The sequence below is a fragment of the Silurus aristotelis genome (assembly GCF_946808225.1).
Source record: "Silurus aristotelis genome assembly, chromosome: 2".
Taxonomy (NCBI): domain Eukaryota; kingdom Metazoa; phylum Chordata; class Actinopteri; order Siluriformes; family Siluridae; genus Silurus; species Silurus aristotelis.
The window spans coordinates 2,518,879-2,539,421 of record NC_139575.1 but is presented as its reverse complement, the minus strand read 5'-3'; the positions used below and the strand labels follow the sequence as shown (position 1 = coordinate 2,539,421).

General features: G+C 38.0%; 3 protein-coding genes across 3 annotated transcripts in view; 2 read left to right on the top strand and 1 right to left on the bottom strand.

The window, feature by feature from the left end:
- The window catches only part of atp10a (ATPase phospholipid transporting 10A), a 377,925-nt gene that overhangs the window by 37,001 nt on the left and 320,381 nt on the right, over positions 1 to 20,543 (top strand). The window lies entirely within an intron of this gene.
- Positions 1 to 20,543, top strand: part of oca2 (oculocutaneous albinism II) — a 370,587-nt gene that overhangs the window by 211,530 nt on the left and 138,514 nt on the right. The window lies entirely within an intron of this gene.
- gabrg3 (gamma-aminobutyric acid type A receptor subunit gamma3) overlaps positions 1 to 20,543 on the bottom strand; it is a 130,796-nt gene that overhangs the window by 22,019 nt on the left and 88,234 nt on the right. Inside the window, exons 5-6 of the mRNA XM_083563379.1 lie at positions 19,704 to 19,786; positions 3,909 to 4,046 (exon numbers count right to left, since the gene is read on the bottom strand). Of these exons, the coding sequence (XP_083419505.1) occupies positions 3,909 to 4,046; positions 19,704 to 19,786 (221 nt within the window). The remainder of the gene's footprint in view (positions 1 to 3,908; positions 4,047 to 19,703; positions 19,787 to 20,543) is intronic.

The following is a 20,543-nucleotide window of genomic DNA, read 5'->3' as shown; positions in this document are numbered from 1 at the left end:
AGCGAAATAATATTCACCTTTAGCCTTCATAACACACATAAAACATTCATATTCACTTTCAGCCATTATAACACATTATTAATACATGCATATTCTAATTAAGCCTTTATAATACACTCATAATAAATGTACTCACCCTTAGCCTTCATAACACATTAATAGCACATTCATATTCACTTTAAGCCTTCATTACACTCTCATAATACATTCATATTCACCTCCAGCCTTCATAACACATTCATAACACATTCATATTCACCTTTAGCCTTTATAACGCACTCATAATACATTTAAATTCACCTTCAGCCTTCATAACACACTCATAACACATTCATATTCACCTTTAGCCTTTATAACGCACTTATAATACATTTAAATTCACCTTCAGCCTTCATAACACATTCAGATTTAGATTCAGCTGTAATAACAAACCTATAATACATTTATGTTCACCTCAGCCTTCATAACACATTCGTATCACACTCATAAATAGGGATGCAACAACTGATCGATAAAATGTATAATAATCGAAAAGGAAATTTGTTGTCAACAGATGATGTTGTTGATTATCTGGGCTGCTCGAGTTATGGTTTAGCGCGACGATAAGAAACAATATGATGAAGGTGAAACATCTGCACGGTGAGTGAAAACTGTTTGATCCTCATCATGTGTAAATGGTGTATTTTAATGAAGTGTTATTGTGTAAACTGTTTGTTTGTAACTTCGGGAAAGTCGCACTGGATCTGTTCTGTCGCGAGCGTCAGGTTGCGCAATCAGTTCGCTCGCGACATCGTGATGATTTAATTAAACCGGTGCGAACAAACACTAAATCTAAAAGCAGCAAAAAACATCAGCAGTAAATGAATATATTTTTACTCACTGTTGTGGTTTTCAGTGAATGATTATTAATTTGTACACTGATGCATATTTTCTTTCTTTTTTTTTTTTTTTTTTAATCGAGCTGTTAGTTTGCTGCGTTTCTTTGTTCCATTCTCTTTTTATAGCATTTGTGTACAACAGTAACTTCTGTTTTCAAACATTATTTACTTTCATGCTTGTTTTCAATGTTTGAATATTTAATTTATGCATATATTATTTAAATATTATTAAAAATTTAATTGATTATATATATATATATACTAGATGCCCACTGTATGTCATCACAAATTAACAAAATATCATTATTTTTCAAATCAATGTTGTATTATATTTTGTATTAATTGTTTAAAGCAGGTTGTCAACTTGCCATCTACAAAATACAATACAATTGTTGATTTACACAAACTGCTTCACTTTTCATACTCAAACGCTGTTTTTATTTATTTATTATTTTAACAGAAAGCATGAGTGAAATTGTTTAAAGGGGAAATTCCCCTATGTACTTCTTAACAAGCAGCTACTACAAGCTTTAAAATGACTAAACTAAAGAGAGTTTAAGTTTAAATGATTTTGCATTTTTAAGTACAACTTTATACATAAAAACCAAAACATAAAATGTAAAAAAAAAATAATTGTTAAAAAACTTTTATCAGATTAATCGATTAATCTAAAACACAATCGCCTGATTAATCAATTATCAAAATAATAGTTAGTTGCAGAACTGCTCATAACATGTTCATATTCACCTTCCGCCTTCATAGCACACTCATAACACATTCATATTCATCTTCAGCCTTCATAACACAATCATAACCTATTAATATTCACCTTTAGCCTTCATAACACATTCTTAACACATGCCTATTCACCTTGAGCCTTCATAACACACTCATAATACATTCATATTCAGGTTTAGCATCTATAACAAACCGATAATACATTTATGTTCACCTTCAGTCTTCATTATACATTCATATTAATTAGATGATTTATGAGACTCTTCTAGGACATCTTTATTTATCTCCAGGCTTAATGATGCACCCATCATACATTCATAATCACTTCTATCCTTCATAGCACACTCAAAACACATTCATATTCACATTCAGCCTTTATAGCACACTTATAAGACATTCAAATTCACCTTCAGCGTTCACAACACACTCATAACACATTCAAATTCACCTTCAGCCTTCATAACACAATCATAACACATTTATAATACCCTTCAGCCTTCATAACACATTCATATTAATTTGATCATTTATAAGACACTCCTAGAACATCCTTATTTATCTCCAGGCTTCATGATGCACCCATCATACATTCATAATCACTTACATAATCATAACCACAGCCTTCACTCATACCACATTCATAACACTTAACAGATTCCTGTTCATTTCCAGCCTTCATAACCAATTCATATTCAACTTCAACATTCATAACACATCCATGTTCATGTCCAGCCTTCATAACACTCTCAAAACACATTTATGTTCATGCCCAGCTTTTAAATAACACAATGACACTTTCAGTAATAGAAGACTTTCTGCTTTCATAACACACTTATAACACATTCATATTCAATTTCACTCTTCATAACACATTTATATTTAATTCCACCCTTCATAACACATTCATATTTAATTCCACCCTTCATAACACATTCATATTCAATTCCACCCTTCATAACACATTCATATTCAATTCCACCCTTCATAACACATTCATATTCAATTCCACCCTTCATAACACATTCATATTCAATTCCACCCTTCATAACACATTTATATTCAATTCCACCCTTCATAACACATTCATATTCAATTCCACTCTTCATAACACATTCATATTCAATTCCACCCTTCATAACACATTCATATTAAAATTCCACTCTTCATAACACATTCATATTAAAATTCCACTCTTCATAACACATTCATATTCAATTCCACCCTTCATAACACATTCATATTCAATTCCACCCTTTATAACACATTCATATTCAATTGAACCCTTCATAACACATTCATATTCAATTCCACTCTTCATAACACATTCATATTCAATTCCACGCTTCAAAACACATTCATATTCAATTGAACCCTTCATAACACATTCATATTCAATTCCATCCTTCATAACACATTCATATTCAATTCCACTCATTATAACACATTCATATTCAATTCCACCCTTCATAACACATTCATATTCAATTCCACTCTTCATAACACATAAAGGGTGGAATTGAATATGAATGTGTTATGAAGAGTGGAATTTTAATATGAATGTGTTATGAAGAGTGGAATTTTAATATGAATGTGTTATAAAGGGTGGAATTGAATATGAATGTGTTATAAAGGGTGGAATTGAATATGAATAACACATTCATATTCAATTCCACCCTTTATAACACATTCATATTAAAATTCCACTCTTCATAACACATTCATATTAAAATTCCACTCTTCATAACACATTCATATTCAATTCCACTCTTCATAACACATTCATATTCAATTCCACCCTTTATAACACATTCATATTCAATTGAACCCTTCATAACACATTCATATTCAATTCCACTCTTCATAACACATTCATATTCAATTCCACGCTTCAAAACACATTCATATTCAATTTCACCCTTCATAACACATTAATATTCACCCTTCATAACACATTCATATTCAATTCCACTCATTATAACACATTCATATTCAATTCCACTCTTCATAACACATTCATATTCAATTCCATCCTTCATAACACATTCATATTCAATTCCATCCTTCATAACACATTCACAATAAATTCATAATCACTTCCAGTCGTTATAACAGATTTCAGATTTACAGCCTTTATAACACATGTAAAACACTCACCAATTTTTAACACTCATAACATTACTTTGTCCAAACACACACACACACACACACACACACACACACACACACACACACACACACACACACACACACACACACACACACACACACACACAGAGGAATTGAGCGAGTTACCTGATGTGGTCTTGAGGACGTCTGTGGTGTTCCTCAGACCCATGAAGTCAAACTGATACAGTCTCCAGGATTTCTGATCAGCTGCTTCCACTGAGTTCTTCCTCCACTTGTATATCATTTCATCTCGTGGATATCCATCTGTAGACACACACACACACACACACACACACACACACGCACACACACGGTTTATGGTGTTGATCAGTGCAGTCAGATTGTCAGATCCAAAACATAAATTAAGTCCGTATTTTTATTCTCACAAAAACAAAACAGACATCAGTCTCAAATGATCTCATCTTTAATTCGTTCTACATGAAACGTGTGGAGTTTTTCATGGTGTTTGAGAGACACACGCGTGTTCCTTTTGTTTCTATGCAACAGACTTAGTCATGTAACATCACGTAACGTTTTATATGATAAAAACATCTATAAATGTTCAGATGTTCCACTTTATTTCTAGTGAATAATCATCCCTCAGCATGAAGAACAGCTTCACACACTCTCAGCATCTGGACACTTCGTTTCTCCAAACGTTCAGCTGAAATCATTTGCTGTGTCTCTTGTAAAATTCTCCAAAGTTGTTCTTCACTAGATGGAGGTTTCTTGTTCATCTCAGAGCAGTAGGATTGAGGTGCAGTGACTGGGCAGGTGGTTCCATGATATCACTCCAGGCGTCTGTTTACTTTTTAAATAACACGTACAGAACTCAGACGTCCAATGAGCCGCAGTCCAGACAGAACTGCATGGTGTTGAAGTATGGAATGGTTGCCATGTTGGTTCACTTTCACTTTTCCAGAATGAGTCTCCACTCTTCCCTGCTCCAAAACAACCCCAAACCATTAAGCTTTCACTTCCGTGTGTGACTGTGGTGACTGGGGTGAGGGAGTCTGATCACATCTTCTCCCCATCCCTCCACAAGTTCTTCTGTTAGAGACAAAAATGTTTTTTTTAGTTAGTTAGTGATGATGACGACGATGATGATGACGACGATGATGATGATGATTGTCCCACAGCAGAGCAGTGAAACCCAGGCTCATTAAAACCGTCTTTCATCCACTGAGTTTAACACAGGAAGATTACAATCATTTGACATTTGTGAAGAATCTCAAGCTCCGTCTCAGTGCTAATGAGCACCTGGTGGACATTTATTAACTCCACAATCCTCTTAATAAGCTCCCGGTGATGGATCATGGCCGAGCTGTTGATCTGGAAACCAGAAGGAGCTGAGACATGACCCTGACTTCTGGACACATTAAGGAACTGAGAGTCTCAATCGGAATCTGAAACACTTTGATTGCCGATGAGATGAGATGAGATGAGATGAGATGAGATGAGATGAGATGAGATGAGATGAGATGAGATGGTTCCATAAAAGACATAATGGACTTAAGTTTCTGGATCGGGTGTCTGAAGAGTGGTGTGTAGTTTTGGACATGATGGATAGTTGCAGATCAGATGTTTGGTGTCAGCAGCAGGTTTTGTTTTCCTGCCCTTTCCTGGTTTAGTTGATTTTTGGTGAGTTGACACCTGATGATCTTCTCCACCTGGTGGACCACTCACTGTGGTCTGGTCTTGCAGATGGAGGAGACTAAATTGAACCAGACTGCGATGAAGATAGGAAGCATGTTTTGAATAAAAATGAACATTTAATTAAAAGATTTTGAGCTTCCAAGGCATTTTTGTTGATGATCAGATGGTGATGGTTGATCATCAGGGGTTGGTTTCAGAGCGATGCTTGTGGAAACCTGCTCAGCAGTCTTTTTATGGACACGGCATGCTGTAAGTTGGAGATGAGAGCCACTGCTGTTGTGATCCTGATGATTTGAATGGAGCTCTTGATGGAGACCTGAGGTTCTTCTGTCCTGATGGTCATTGCGTCTTCACACACTGCCTTCCTTCTGCAGTGATTTAATGATCCACTGGGAGGAGTGTTAATCTTAAACACTTTACACACACACACACGCACACACACGCACGCACACACACGCACACACACATACACACACACACACACACACACACACACACACACACTTACTTTACATGCACAAAGATTTTCCACATACTCATTTCACATTTATAAACACTTTAAACACACTGGTTTTACACACAAAAACTTTACACACACACTCGGTTTACACAAAAAGACTTCACACACACTCACAAACACTTCACACAAACACTTCACACACTCACTTTACACTCAACAACACTTTACACACAAACACATTACACTTAAACACAAGTTACACACACATTAAATACACACTTTATATACACACATTTTTCCACACACACTTTGCACTTTTGATCACTTCTGAGAAAAGGTCTGATCTCAGGGACGTCTTGTTGAAGACAGAAGAAATCCGCTAGATGTTTCTGAGCTGACCGAGAGGCAAAAGTAACACATATAACCACTCTGAACAAACGTTTTGAGCAGAAAAGCATCTCAGCACACTGAACCTTGGGGAGAAGAAGAGCTCATCTGAGACTACAATGAGCACATCAAACACCAAGAACAACTTTTATGGCAATTATGGCATTTGCACACGTCCTTATCCAGAGTGACTTACAGGTGAGCAGGTGAGAGTTCAGGGCTTTGCTCAAGCTTAGCTTAGTGGAGCTGGGATTTGAACTCATGAACTTCCAATCCAAAGTCCAGTGTCACAAACACTGAGGTACCACCTCCTAAAAACTACAGTGTGGTACTGGGAGGTGGGAGTTCAGCAGTTAAGGCTCTGGGGTACTCAATGTAAGGTTGGGGGTTTAAGCCCTGGTATGGCCAAGCTGTGCACCCTGTACCCTGACCTCAGCCTTCTAACATCACTGGAACATCGCTTTATCAACGCCACAACCCCAGTGGTACGTTTCATCTTCATTTGAAAGTCGCAATCACTTTCTGAAACGATCTCATCTCCATCTCGGCGTCTCTCACGTTCAGATTTCTTCTTAATAAGATGTGGTTTTTTTTGTTTTTTTAAAGAAGGCTCGAAACCCCTGATTATTATTCACACTTGATGCTAGAAATGTGTTCCAGCCTCCTCACATTCGTCCCACTCGCCCTTCATAATTGAAACGTCCTCCAGGTTTGGTGGCATGAGAAGTAGGAAAATTCCACTTAATCAGAGAGCAGGCATCGCTATGGAAACCGTTACGGTATTGTATTGGCGGCGGCGGCGGGTGATGAGCGAGCGGTGAATCCGAGCCAGGTGGGTGATGTAGGGACATGGACAGAGAAAGAGATAGATAGAGGAAGAGAGATACAGAGAGAGATAATGATTTAAACCTGTTCTCTGTGTTTCTCAGAGTTTTGCTATCAGCACAAATCGTTCAGTAATTGTAGAAATTCATCACTGAAGCTATTATTGATTTGAGGAGATTAAAATATGACTAGAGCCATATCTCACAGTTTGCTCATCCTGTTCGTCAATGCTCAGGAAAGCAATAGAGTGTCATGGTCTGTTTGGTGGGAAACAATAAAAAAACTAATTACGCGTTATGACCTCAGAGTGAGATAAAATCTAGCTAATTAACGGATGAAGATCTTCTTCTTTTTTTTTTTCTTCTTGCTGCTCCCATTAGGGGGCGCCACAGCGGATCATTCGTCTCCATACCCACCTGTCCTCTACATCTGCCGCTGCCTCTTTCACACCAACTACCTGCATGTCTTCCCTCACCACATCCATAAACCTCCTCCCTTGGTCTTTCCATGCAGGTAGTTGGTATGAAAGAGGCAGATGTAGAGAACAGGGGGTTATGGAGACAGATGATCCGCTGTGGCGCCCCCTAATCGGAGAACCCAGAAGAAGAAGAAAAAGACATTTAAAATCATATCTGTTACTGAGTAAAAAAAATGAATAAAAATAATGCTGGGTTTAATTGATGGGCAAAAAGCAAGTGTGTTAAACTTATAAGAAAGAAAGATGGAGACGGACGAGACAGATGGCAGTGATGAAGATGCAGCTGAAAGCTAAACGTTGTCCAATCAAAAGTTGTTCAAAAACTCTCAGTGTTTGAATTCTGAATCTGTATTTGCGATTTCTTTCATTATGATAAATGACATTTTTGTTTTTGTACTTTAAAATTTTTAAAGGTGTTTCTTCAATAATTTATATCCCCTTGTCCTTTTTGAACTACAATAGAATCCCCAACCCCACCCCCACCCCCATCTGTTAAAAATAGTCAGTACATTTTACTGAGTAAAATTTAAATAAGCTACTTTTTACTTTTATTTGTAGATTTTTAAACCTGTAACTTTACTTATACTTTCATTTAAGTAACTTTTTCTTGAGTAGAATATTTTATTACTCTTTCCACCTCTGAATCGGTCTCACATTAATTATATAATACTACTACATTGTTTCTGCAGGTTTCACAAAGTCATATTTAAGTCTTTTAAAGACCTTTTGAAGAATATTAAGAATGAAATTTAAGACCTGTATCACCACATCAGAATCACACTATATAATAACCTATAGTCATTTTTTTCAAGCTAAGTATCACTGAACCTGCACTTCCCCAAAGCGAAGACTTTTTAAAGGCCTAAAATGTTAATTTTGACATTTCTGACCGTGCGGAATCCCTGTAGTTATTGACATAGAAAGCACTGAATGTTCATGTGCTGCAATACCAGTGCAAATGTTTTTACAATGTCTACATTTATCAAAGGGTGCAGGTTATTTGTTGGTACCTTGAATAGTGAAGACTACAGCAGGAGGCAGAGCTTTCATTTACAAACTCCACAGTTAGAGAACTGCTTTCCAATTAGTATTTAGGACTCAGACACAGTCTCATTAGTCAAGTCTATGTTGGAAAACATATTTGTTTTGTTAAGCCTTCTGTGAATACGTTTCTCTGAGGTAAATGAGCAGATCTGAAGAGAGCGAGAAAAACGTTTACATTGACGCCATTTTGGCAAATGCCCTTATCTAGTGTCACTTACATTTATGTTATTCACTGTACAACTGAGCATCTTTGTGGTTAAGAGGCTTGTTCAGTGGCCTAAAGGGGGCAGCTAGGTGTGGCTAGGATTTGAACTCACAACCTTTAGATACAAATTCTGAATGCCTTAACCACTAAGCTCCAAACTCTCAGAGTTTGAGAGTGAATGAATAAATGAGTGAGTGAGTACAAGAAACATTAAATGTAACTATAAGTGGACATGTATGACATGTAACTCTGTAATACACACAAATGGTGTCCTGTAAAAGGAATAAAACACTTTATAGAAATTGATAAACCCCCATGTAGTACCAACATCTGCGCTTCTATTTTCAACTAAAATCATGCATAATGTAACAGACTGAAGATTTCCTTCCAAATCTATTAAGGTCCAGATGTTCCACTTTATTTCCAGTGAAAAATCCTCCATTAGCATGAAGAACAGCTTCACACACTCTCAGCATCCGAACACTTAATTTCTCCAAACCTTCAGCTGAAATACTTTGCTGTGCCTCTTGTAAAACTCTCCAAAGATGTTCTTCACCAGTTTCTTGTTCATCTCAGAGCAGTTCAGTAGGATTGAGGTGTGGTGACTGGGCAGGTGGTTCCATGATAGATATCACTCCAGACGTCTGTTTACTCTCTAAATAACACTTACAGGGTTTGGACGTATTCATCGCTTCGGCTCATCGTCTTGTTTTATGGTGAAGTCGGTTCCAATGAGCCGCAGTCCAGACGGAACTGCATGGTGTTGAAGTATGGAATAGTTGCCATGTTGGTTCCTTTCACTCATTAGAACCTTCCCTGCTCCAAAACAACCCCAAACCATTAAACTTTCAGCTGCATGTGTGATTGTGGGGGTGAGGGAGTCTGATCACATCTTCTCTCTGTTCTCCTTCTTACACAAGTTCTTCTGTTAGAGACACAAACGTCCCATTTGGACTCCACAGAACTTTCTTCCACTCATACAGTCCACAATTCTTGTGTTTTTGTTTTTTAAATAAAAAGTTTGTTGCATAGAAACAAAAGCAACATGCATGTATCTTAAAAACCTTTTCCAGCTCCTGTATATTCTATCTGTTTTATTTAGTAAAAAAGAGAATGTGAAGAAACAGATCATAAGCGTTCTGTCCAAATGAGAGTCCTGAAAGAGGATTTGATTCTCATTTCAGTGTTAAATGTTTCAATTTAAACAAACAAAAAAAAGTTCTGCTTGTTGAAATGTGCATCTAATTAATCCAGACAAAACAGGGAATGTGATGTTTCATTGTGTGTGTGTGTGTGTGTGTGTGTGTGTGTGTGTGTGTGTGTGTGTGTGTAACAATGAATAGAGTAATTGTAGCAGTGAGCATGACTCCTCGGTAACAGTGTGTCTATAAAGTGATATTGAATTGAATCAGGAAGCGAAGAATTCGGCGACGCCCCGGCACACGAATTGTTTAGTCACATATTTGGAGACTCGTCTGCCAAATAACACACACAGTAATGAGGACAGCAACCTTCATACATATGCATACATGCAAATTCAACCCGGCGTCTGGGTCTCAAAAATACATCACACAGGAAAAATGTGTGTAGTGCAAAACAAAAAATCTATTAGAAATGTATCTGCGTGTGGGGGAAAGAAGACAACAGGAAGGAAGGATGGAAGAAAGAAAGAAAGAAAGAAAGAAAGAAAGAAAGAAAGAAAGAAAGAAAGAAAGAAAGAAAGAAAGAAAGAAAGAAAGAAATACATGAAGGTAGGAAGAATGGAAGGAAGGAAGGAAGGAAGGAAGGAAGGAAGGAAGAAAAGAAGAAAAGAAGAAAAGAAGAAAAGAAGAAAAGAATGAAGGAAGGAAGGAAGGCAGGATAAAAGAAAGAAAGAAAGAAAGAAAGAAAGAAAGAAAGAAAGAAAGAAAGAAAGAAAGAAAGAAAGAAAGAAAGAAAGAAAGGAAGGAAGCAAAGAAGAAAGAAAGGAAGAAAAGAAGAAAAGAAGGATGGAAGGCAGAATAAAAGAGAAGAAAGAAAGAAAGAAAGAAAGAAAGAAAGAAAGAAAGAAAGAAAGAAAGAAAGAAAGAAAGAAAGAAAGAGTGACAGAAAATGTGCGAGAGAGAATGAAAGCTAGAAAGAGTGAGCGAGTGAGTGAGTGAAAGAAGGAATAAAGGAATAAAGGGAGAAGAAGAGAATGAGAGTGTGAGTGAGAGAATGAGTAATAAAAAGGTACAGAGAAGGAGAGACTTTTAATTAAAATGATGTTATTAGTAATATTAATATTAATTCACTAATACTGACTACTGATATTAAATAATAATACTAATATTCATTTTTTAATTAAAAACAACAACAACAACAACAACAACAGAACCTGACCATAAGATCGCTTATGTGTCTCTTTTTCAATGTCTTATTCCATTCCTGGGGTGCAGTCAGTGTTCACATTCATCGTTCCACAGGTTTGTAGCTCTGTAGCAGGAGATCTTCCACTCCAACCCATGGACAGCAGATCTTCACGGAGCCGGCTTTGTTTAACTTAAGGGAACATTTCCGACTCCCACATCCAGAGACCATCTGTACAATTGTGTGCCAACAACTTTGTGCTAACAGTTTAACGAGGAACCATATGGTGTGTCCCAATACTTTTGACCAAGCAGTGAAGCTGTTTTATTAACAGAGTGAAGCTCAGACGAACGAGACAGGAGCAGAAAGCACCAACATATTTGGAAGACATTGTTCAGACGAGATGTTCAATTAGGAGGCATTGTTCCTCGGGTCGACGCGTCTCCGTTGTAATCTATAGCATGATGTCTGGCTGATTTCTGACTCACGGAAATGTCCTTGTTCTTTTTGCACACGGCTCTTCGGAGATGAAGGAGATGCTGCTGTGTGAGGGGGAGTCCATTCAGTGCTGGCCTGATGCTCAACGTGCTTCCTGTCAACTTCTGCTGAGTGGGTGGGGCCAAGCAATTCTCTGCGTTAATGGCACCTCGGTGGTAGAGAGTGACTCATGCTCTGTGCTCCGGAAAACTCGTTTCCATCCTTTTTAAAGTGCCGGCAAGCATTTAATAGGACCAGGGGGCTGGAAATAATATTTATTCTCCAGACCAGAATGACTGATACATCTTCTGAATACAGATTCATAACAGCATCCTAAAGTCCAGAAAGATCTCCGAGACCTAAAGAGCTGCATCACTGTTTTATGTTGTCAGCATGTAGTATATTCCATATTCCATAGTATGAGGTGGTATCAAAACGTTTCGACACTTGTTCTGTAACATGCCAGATGGCAGCACAAGGCTGCACACAAAGTCACAGGGAGCACCGACCTTTATAAAGCAGTGTGCCAGAAGACATCGTCCATCGTCCTGTGTACATCAGGAGCTGTTCTGACCGAACTCTCAAAAAGTTTCTCGCCGAAAACAACAACAAATCACTTCCGCACCCCCCCTACTGGCCAGAATTGGCTCCTGCGGACTTCTCCCTGTTTTGAAAGATGGAGATCAGGCTCAAACATCACAGTTATGACATCGTTGTGGAGATCCGGAGGGAATCGGAGAAGGTACTCGACACGCTTCGAAAAGTAGCCTTCTAGAAGAACGTAGGGAGCGCTCCATTGCTGGGCAAGGAGACTATTTTGAAGGTGATGGTGTGGAAACGTAGATTAGGAGGCTGCCCAAGCTCTTCCGCTCTAACCCATGGAAAGCAAACCCAGCCATGATACAACGCTCATAAAGAACAGAGGGTTAAGGGCCTTGCTCATAGGCCCAGCGAGTGGCAGGCGAGAACTCTCTGGGTTTTTGAGAATCGTTTTGCTCTGCAGCAACGTGTGAAATATTAAAAACCATCCATGTGGTCGGCGTCCCTCTCGGGATGGAGATCACATCCCTGAAAGCTGTTTTTTTTTCGCCCCTTGTTTTTGGGGTTATTTTATACCAGGATTTACAGTTTCCAGACAAGTGGACATTAACCTTCATTTGGATTGCACAGTTTATTTAGAATGCGCCACTCGACTCAAACAGCAAGAGGTCATAACCTGAGAGATGAGAGTCAGTCAACAAGGGATGAGGATGCTGCTGTGCCTAAAGGACCATTTAACATTTTCCTCCTCCTCCTCCTCCTCCTCTTTCTTGCTCTCTCTTTTCCGAGAGAGTGCATCTCGTCTGTATTCCAGACAGGTTCAGGGAATGTTGGAGGTCTCTGTCTGGCACTTTCTTTCAGCTTGAGAGACGATGAGCAGAAGCTGACCCAGTCGGGGCTCCATGTGCGTCTCGGTGTCTGTGTAATGAGGGTCGTCTCCATGGGTCCGGCTCCCGAGAACAAGCCTGGTGTTTTCTCAATAGCTCCTTCGATGTTTACACCGCACAGCGTTTTCTGAGACCGCGTCTGAGCTGAATTACGAACACTATTTTTAGAGTATTTCCAGACATTTAGACTGCTTCAGCAATACAGAGTTTGTAGCTGTAGAGAAACATCTTCACTGCTGTGTTAAATGATGAGTTATTACCGTGACGCTAATTATTTTCCTATTATAGCACATATGTTTGACCAAAAGCATTAGGATACCTGACTCCAGCCATATGTGATTTGTCTCCAGTCTATTAGCACAATGTTAGAGGCAAACAAGTGTATAGGACGTGGCATCATTCAATTTTCCCTTTACTTAAACTAGGAGACGCAAACCTGTATCTGCTTTCCATGAATTGGAATGAAAGATCTCTTGCAATAGAACACTGACTGCACTCCAGGTCTCCTCACCTCACCTACATCAGTACCTGACTTTACTAACACCCTTGTAGCTGAATGAATCTCCACAAGATCTAATGGAACATCTTTCTAGAAGAGTGGAGCTCATTAGAACAAGAAAATGTGGAATGAGATGTTCAAAAAAGAAGCACAAAGCAATCTTATTCTCAGGTGTCCACAAACCTTAGGCCCAATTGTACATTATGTGAAGATATTTTTTAAAATCTGACTGGCCATGCAGTATAAATACCTACAGTATCTTCACGCAGAGTGGAAAAAACAAGATGTCTCTGAATAGCTGAGGATCTAAATTAAGTGCGTGTAACAGGTACGGTTAAATAAGTTATGGTCATGTGACCTACTAATGCTCAGATATAATGCAGTCATACGATATTAAAATGACAAGTGTGCAATCCAGAACTACTCTTTACTCAGCTTTACTGCTCTTCTACACAGCTCTAAACTACTATACTCTACACAGCTCTACTATACTCTACACAGCTCTACTATACTCTACACAGCTCTAAACTACTATACTCTACACAGCTTTACTATACTCTACACAGCTCTACTATACTCTACACAGCTCTACTATACTCTACACAGCTCTACTATACTTTACACTGCTCTACTATACTCTACACAGCTCTAAACTACTATACTCTACACAGCTCTACTATACTCTACACAGCTTTACTATACTCTACACAGCTCTAAACTACTATACTCTACACAGCTCTACTATACTCTACACTGCTCTACTATACTCTACACTGCTCTACTATACTCTACACAGCTCTAAACTACTATACTCTACACAGCTCTACTATACTCTACACAGCTTTACTATACTCTACACAGCTCTAAACTACTATACTCTACACAGCTTTACTATACTCTACACAGCTCTAAACTACTATACTCTACACAGCTCTACTATACTCTACACAGCTCTATACTACTATAATCTACACAGCTCTAAATGACTATACTCTACACAGCTTTACTATACTCTACACAGCTATAACCTAGTGTACTCTACACAGCTCTAAATTACTATACTCTACACAGCTCTACTATACTCTACACAGCTCTAAACTACTATACTCTACACAGCTTTACTATACTCTACACAGCTCTACTATACTCTACACAGCTCTACTATACTCTACACTGCTCTACTATACTCTACACAGCTCTAAACTACTATACACAGCTCTACTATACTCTACACAGCTTTACTATACTCTACACATCTCTAAACTACTATACTCTACACAGCTCTACTATACTCTACACAGCTCTACTATACTCTACACAGCTCTAAACTACTATACTCTACACAGCTTTACTATACTCTACACAGCTCTACTATACTCTACACTGCTCTACTATACTCTACACTGCTCTACTATACTCTACACAGCTCTAAACTACTATACTCTACACAGCTCTACTAAACTCTACACAGCTTTACTATACTCTACACAGCTCTAAACTACTATACTCTACACAGCTCTACTATACTCTACACAGCTTTACTATACTCTACACAGCTCTAAACTACTATACTCTACACAGCTCTACTATACTCTACACAGCTCTAAACTACTATACTCTACACAGCTCTACTATACTCTACACAGCTTTTCTATACTCTACACAGCTTTACTATACTCTACACAGCTCTAAACTACTATACTCTACACAGCTTTACTATACTCTACACAGCTCTAAACTACTATACTCTACACAGCTCTACTATACTCTACACAGCTCTATACTACTATAATCTACACAGCTCTACTATACTCTACACAGCTCTACTATACTCTACACAGCTTTACTATACTCTACACAGCTCTAAACTACTATACTCTACACAGCTCTACTATACTCTACACAGCTCTACTATACTCTACACAGCTCTAAACTACTATACTCTACACAGCTCTACTATACTCTACACAGCTTTACTATACTCTACACAGCTCTAAACTACTATACTCTACACAGCTTTACTATACTCTACACAGCTCTAAACTACTATACTCTACACAGCTCTACTATACTCTACACAGCTCTATACTACTATAATCTACACAGCTCTACTATACTCTACACAGCTCTACTATACTCTACACTGCTCTACTATACTCTACACAGCTCTACTATACTCTACACAGCTCTACTATACTCTACACAGCTTTACTATACTCTACACAGCTCTAAACTACTATACTCTACACAGCTCTACTATACTCTACACAGCTTTACTATACTCTACACAGCTCTAAACTACTATACTCTACACTGCTCTACTATACTCTACACAGCTCTAAACTACTATACTCTACACAGCTCTACTATACTCTACACAGCTTTACTATACTCTACACAGCTCTAAACTACTATACTCCACACAGCTTTACTATACTCTACACAGCTCTAAACTACTATACTCTACACAGCTCTACTATACTCTACACAGCTCTATACTACTATAATCTACACAGCTCTAAATTACTATACTCTACACAGCTTTACTATACTCTACACAGCTATAACCTAGTGTACTCTACACAGCTCTAAATTACTATACTCTACACAGATTTACTATACTCTACACAGCTCTACTATACTCTACACAGCTCTAAACTACTATACTCTACACAGCTCTAAACTACTATAATCTACACAGCTCTATATTTCATCCAAACCAGGCGATACAGCTCAATTAGCTCGCATAACTGAGTGTGTTGAAGAAATAAGAGATTGGATGACCCATAACTTTCTGCTATTAAATCCTGATAAAACGGAGATTTTGCTCATCGGCCCAAAAAATAGTACACAGAAGCTCCAGCATCTCAGCCTGCATTTAGACGGTTGTTCTGTAACTACTAGTTCAACGGTAAAAGACCTGGGAGTTATTTTAGACAGCAACTTATCTTTTAAAAATCACATCAATCAAGTTACAAAAACAGCCTTCTTTCACCTTAGAAATATTTCTAAGCTAAGAAATATGTTATCTATATCTGATGCAGAGAAGCTCGTCCATGCGTTTATGACCTCTAGAATAGACTACTGTAATGCATTACTAGGTGGATGTCCTGCATCATTAATAAACAAGCTTCAGTTAGTTCAGAATGCCGCAGCAGGAGTTCTCACAAGGTCAAGAAAATACGATCATATAACCCCAATCTTATCGTCCCTACATTGGCTTCCTATTAAGTTTCGAATAGACTACAAACTACTGCTACTCACTTATAAAGCACTAAATGGTTTGGCTCCCATGTATCTATCCAGTCTCTTAACACGCTACAATCCGTCACGCTCCCTGAGATCTCAAAACTCTGGGCTTCTAGTAGTTCCTAGAATAGCAAAGTCCACTAAAGGCGGTAGAGCATTTTCACATTTAGCTCCTAAACTCTGGAATAGTCTTCCTGACAGTGTTCGGGGTTCAGATACACTCTCCCAGTTTAAGTGCAGATTAAAAACATATCTTTTTAGCAAAGCCTACACATAACACACATCACACACATCACATCACAACCTTGTGCTCCAGAACATCTGATCACATGCACATTATCAACTTGTGCTGTTAATATCATGAACAGCAGCTACGCTAATTCCTCTCCACTGCTTCTCTTTCTCTCCCCATCCCGAGGCCTCCTGAGGTTTGGCCAGCTCCAGTCACGTCCCACCTCGTGAAGATTATGGACCTATGGATGATCATGGAGAAGTAGATGCCGAGTGTTTAAAGGCCCTGGCATGGAGAAGCTGATGCTGGATCTATGATGATCACAAATTGTTCTGTATTGTTGAAAGATTTATGACCAAACTTTTGATGTCACCCATATGAGGATGGGTTCCCCTTTGAGTCTGGTTCCTCTCAAGGTTTCTTCCTCATATCATCTAAGGGAGTTTTTCCTTGCCACTGTCGCCACGGCTGCTCATCAGGGACAAACGCACACCATTCACCTTCACTGTTGTTTTCTGTAAAGCTGCTTTGAGACAATGTCTGTTGTGAAAAGCGCTATACAAATAAACTTGACTTGACTTGACTCTAAACTACTATAATCTACACAGCTTTACTATACTCTTCACAGCTCTACTATACTCTACACAGCTCTACTATAATCTACACAGCTCTAAACTACTATACTCTACTCAGCTATAAATTACTATACTCTACACAGCTCTACTATACTCTACACAGCTCTACTATATTCTACACAGCTCTACTATACTCTATTTAGCTCCACTATACTCGACACAGCTCTACTATAGTCGATTTAGCTCTACTGTACTCTACACAGACACAGCTCAACTATACTCTACTTAACTCTAAAATACTCTACACAGCTCTAATATACTCTACACAGCTCTATTATTCTACACTTAGCTCTACTATACTCTACACAGCTCTATTATTCTACACTTAGCTCTACTATACTATACACAGCTCTACTATACTATACACAGCTCTACTATTCTCTATATAGCTCTACTATATTCTACACTTAGCTCTACTATACTCTACACAGCTCTATTATTCTACACTTAGCTCTACTATACTATACACAGCTCTACTATACTCTGCACAGCTCTACTATTCTCTATATAGCTCTTCTATATTCTACACAGCTCTACTATACTTTACACAGCTCTACTATACCATACACAGCTCTACTATTCTCTATATAGCTCTACTATATTCTACACAGCTCTACTATTCTCTATATAGCTCTACTATATTCTACACAGCTCTACTATACTCTACACAGCTCTACTATACTATACACAGCTCTACTATTCTCTATATAGCTCTACTATATTCTACACAGCTCTACTATACTCTACACAGCTCTACTATTCTCTATATAGCTCTACTATACTCTACACAGCTCTACTATACTATACACAGCTCTACTATACTCTACACAGCTCTACTATGCTCTACACAGCTCTACTATATTCTACACAGCTCTACTATACTCTACACAGCTCTACTATTCTCTATATAGCTCTACTATATTCTACACAGCTCTACTATACTATACACAGCTCTACTATTCTCTATATAGCTCTACTATATTCTACACAGCTCTACTATACTCTACACAGCTCTACTATACTATACACAGCTCTACTATTCTCTATATAGCTCTACTATATTCTACACAGCTCTACTATACTCTACACAGCTCTACTATTCTCTATATAGCTCTACTATATTCTACACAGCTCTACTATACTCTATATAGCTCTACTATATTCTACACAGCTCTACTATTCTCTATATAGCTCTACTATACTCTACACAGCTCTACTATACTATACACAGCTCTACTATATTCTACACAGCTCTACTATGCTCTACACAGCTCTACTATATTCTACACAGCTCTACTATACTCTACACAGCTCTACTATTCTCTATATAGCTCTACTATATTCTACACAGCTCTACTATACTATACACAGCTCTACTATTCTCTATATAGCTCTACTATATTCTACACAGCTCTACTATACTCTACACAGCTCTACCATACTATACACAGCTCTACTATTCTCTATATAGCTCTACTATATTCTACACAGCTCTACTATACTATACACAGCTTTACTATATTCTACACAGCTCTACTATACTCTACACAGCTCTACTATTCTCTAAATAGCTCTTCTATACTCTACACAGCTCTACTATTCCCTATATAGCTTTACTTTATTCTACACAGCTCTACTATACTCTACACAGCTCTATTATACGCTGCACAGCTCTACTACTACTGGTACTAGTACAATAACTGCTGCTACTCTCTACTCTACTGTACTCAGATGCACTCTTTTCTACTTCTACTCTACTCTCTAGACCTTTTCTAGACATCAGGAGACCTTCTATCTACTAACTACTACTAAACATTCCTGTCCAAACGGCGCTCATAACAGTTTCAAGTAGCGGATTATAGTGAAAATAAAGAACGCTATCAATAAAATTATTTATCTTTTAAAGGCAGGCAGTGAAGAGTAGGCTGGCGGCTTCTGAGACATCTACACTGTGTGTGTGTGTGTGTGTGTGTGTGTGTGTGTGTGTGTGTGTGTGTGTGTGTGTGTGCAGACACTCACAGCTGGAGAAGATGAGTGGGCAGGAGTGTTCATCCATGGGAAAGTTATGAAGCTGCAACTGACACTCAGCGTTTATAGTCAGCCTGTCAGAAAACATGGAGACCAGCAAGAAAAAAAATGAATATACAGAAGAAGTAGAGGTATTGGAGATATATAAGAAGAAAAGAAAACACAAAATCGTGAACAGATGTTCATGTGCAATTAAAACGACTTAATCCCACGTTCTAGCATTGCTAATTTATTACATAACGATCTGTTCTCTGAGGGTTAGAACTGCTATTCCAAACTCAAGACCCTTATAATTAATTGAGGAACTGAAGCAGAAAACTCGAACCGCACTCGCATTAATTCTGTAGCTCGGAAAATGCAAAAGTTTAATATTGTAACAAAAAATCAAAAAATCAAAAATCAAAGAAACAAACAAAAAAATGTTTTGCCTGAAAGATAAATAAAAACGGAATGGATTCAGAAGGATTCATGAGGCCTCTTACTAACGCCAAAATTTAAACAACACCACAAACAAAACAACAACAACAACAACAACAACACTAGTATAAAATCGAGTAGGAAGTAAACTAGAGCACAGAGTAGAGTATTTATATGTCCTTTACATAAAAATTATGCAACCCAGAGGAAAAATACCTACAGAAAGAGAAGTTTTTACAATAAAAGTATGCCCTTGGATAAAGGTCAGAGTCGGGTACGCCCCCTTGGGGACGACCGATTCCTTGAGGACGTTGTGTAACAGAGGAGTTCTGGTAAATATCTTTAACAATCATTTTTTTTATTGTTCAATGTCGAATTTGTTTGTACAGTTTTTAAAAGTTCTAAGTGGTTGAA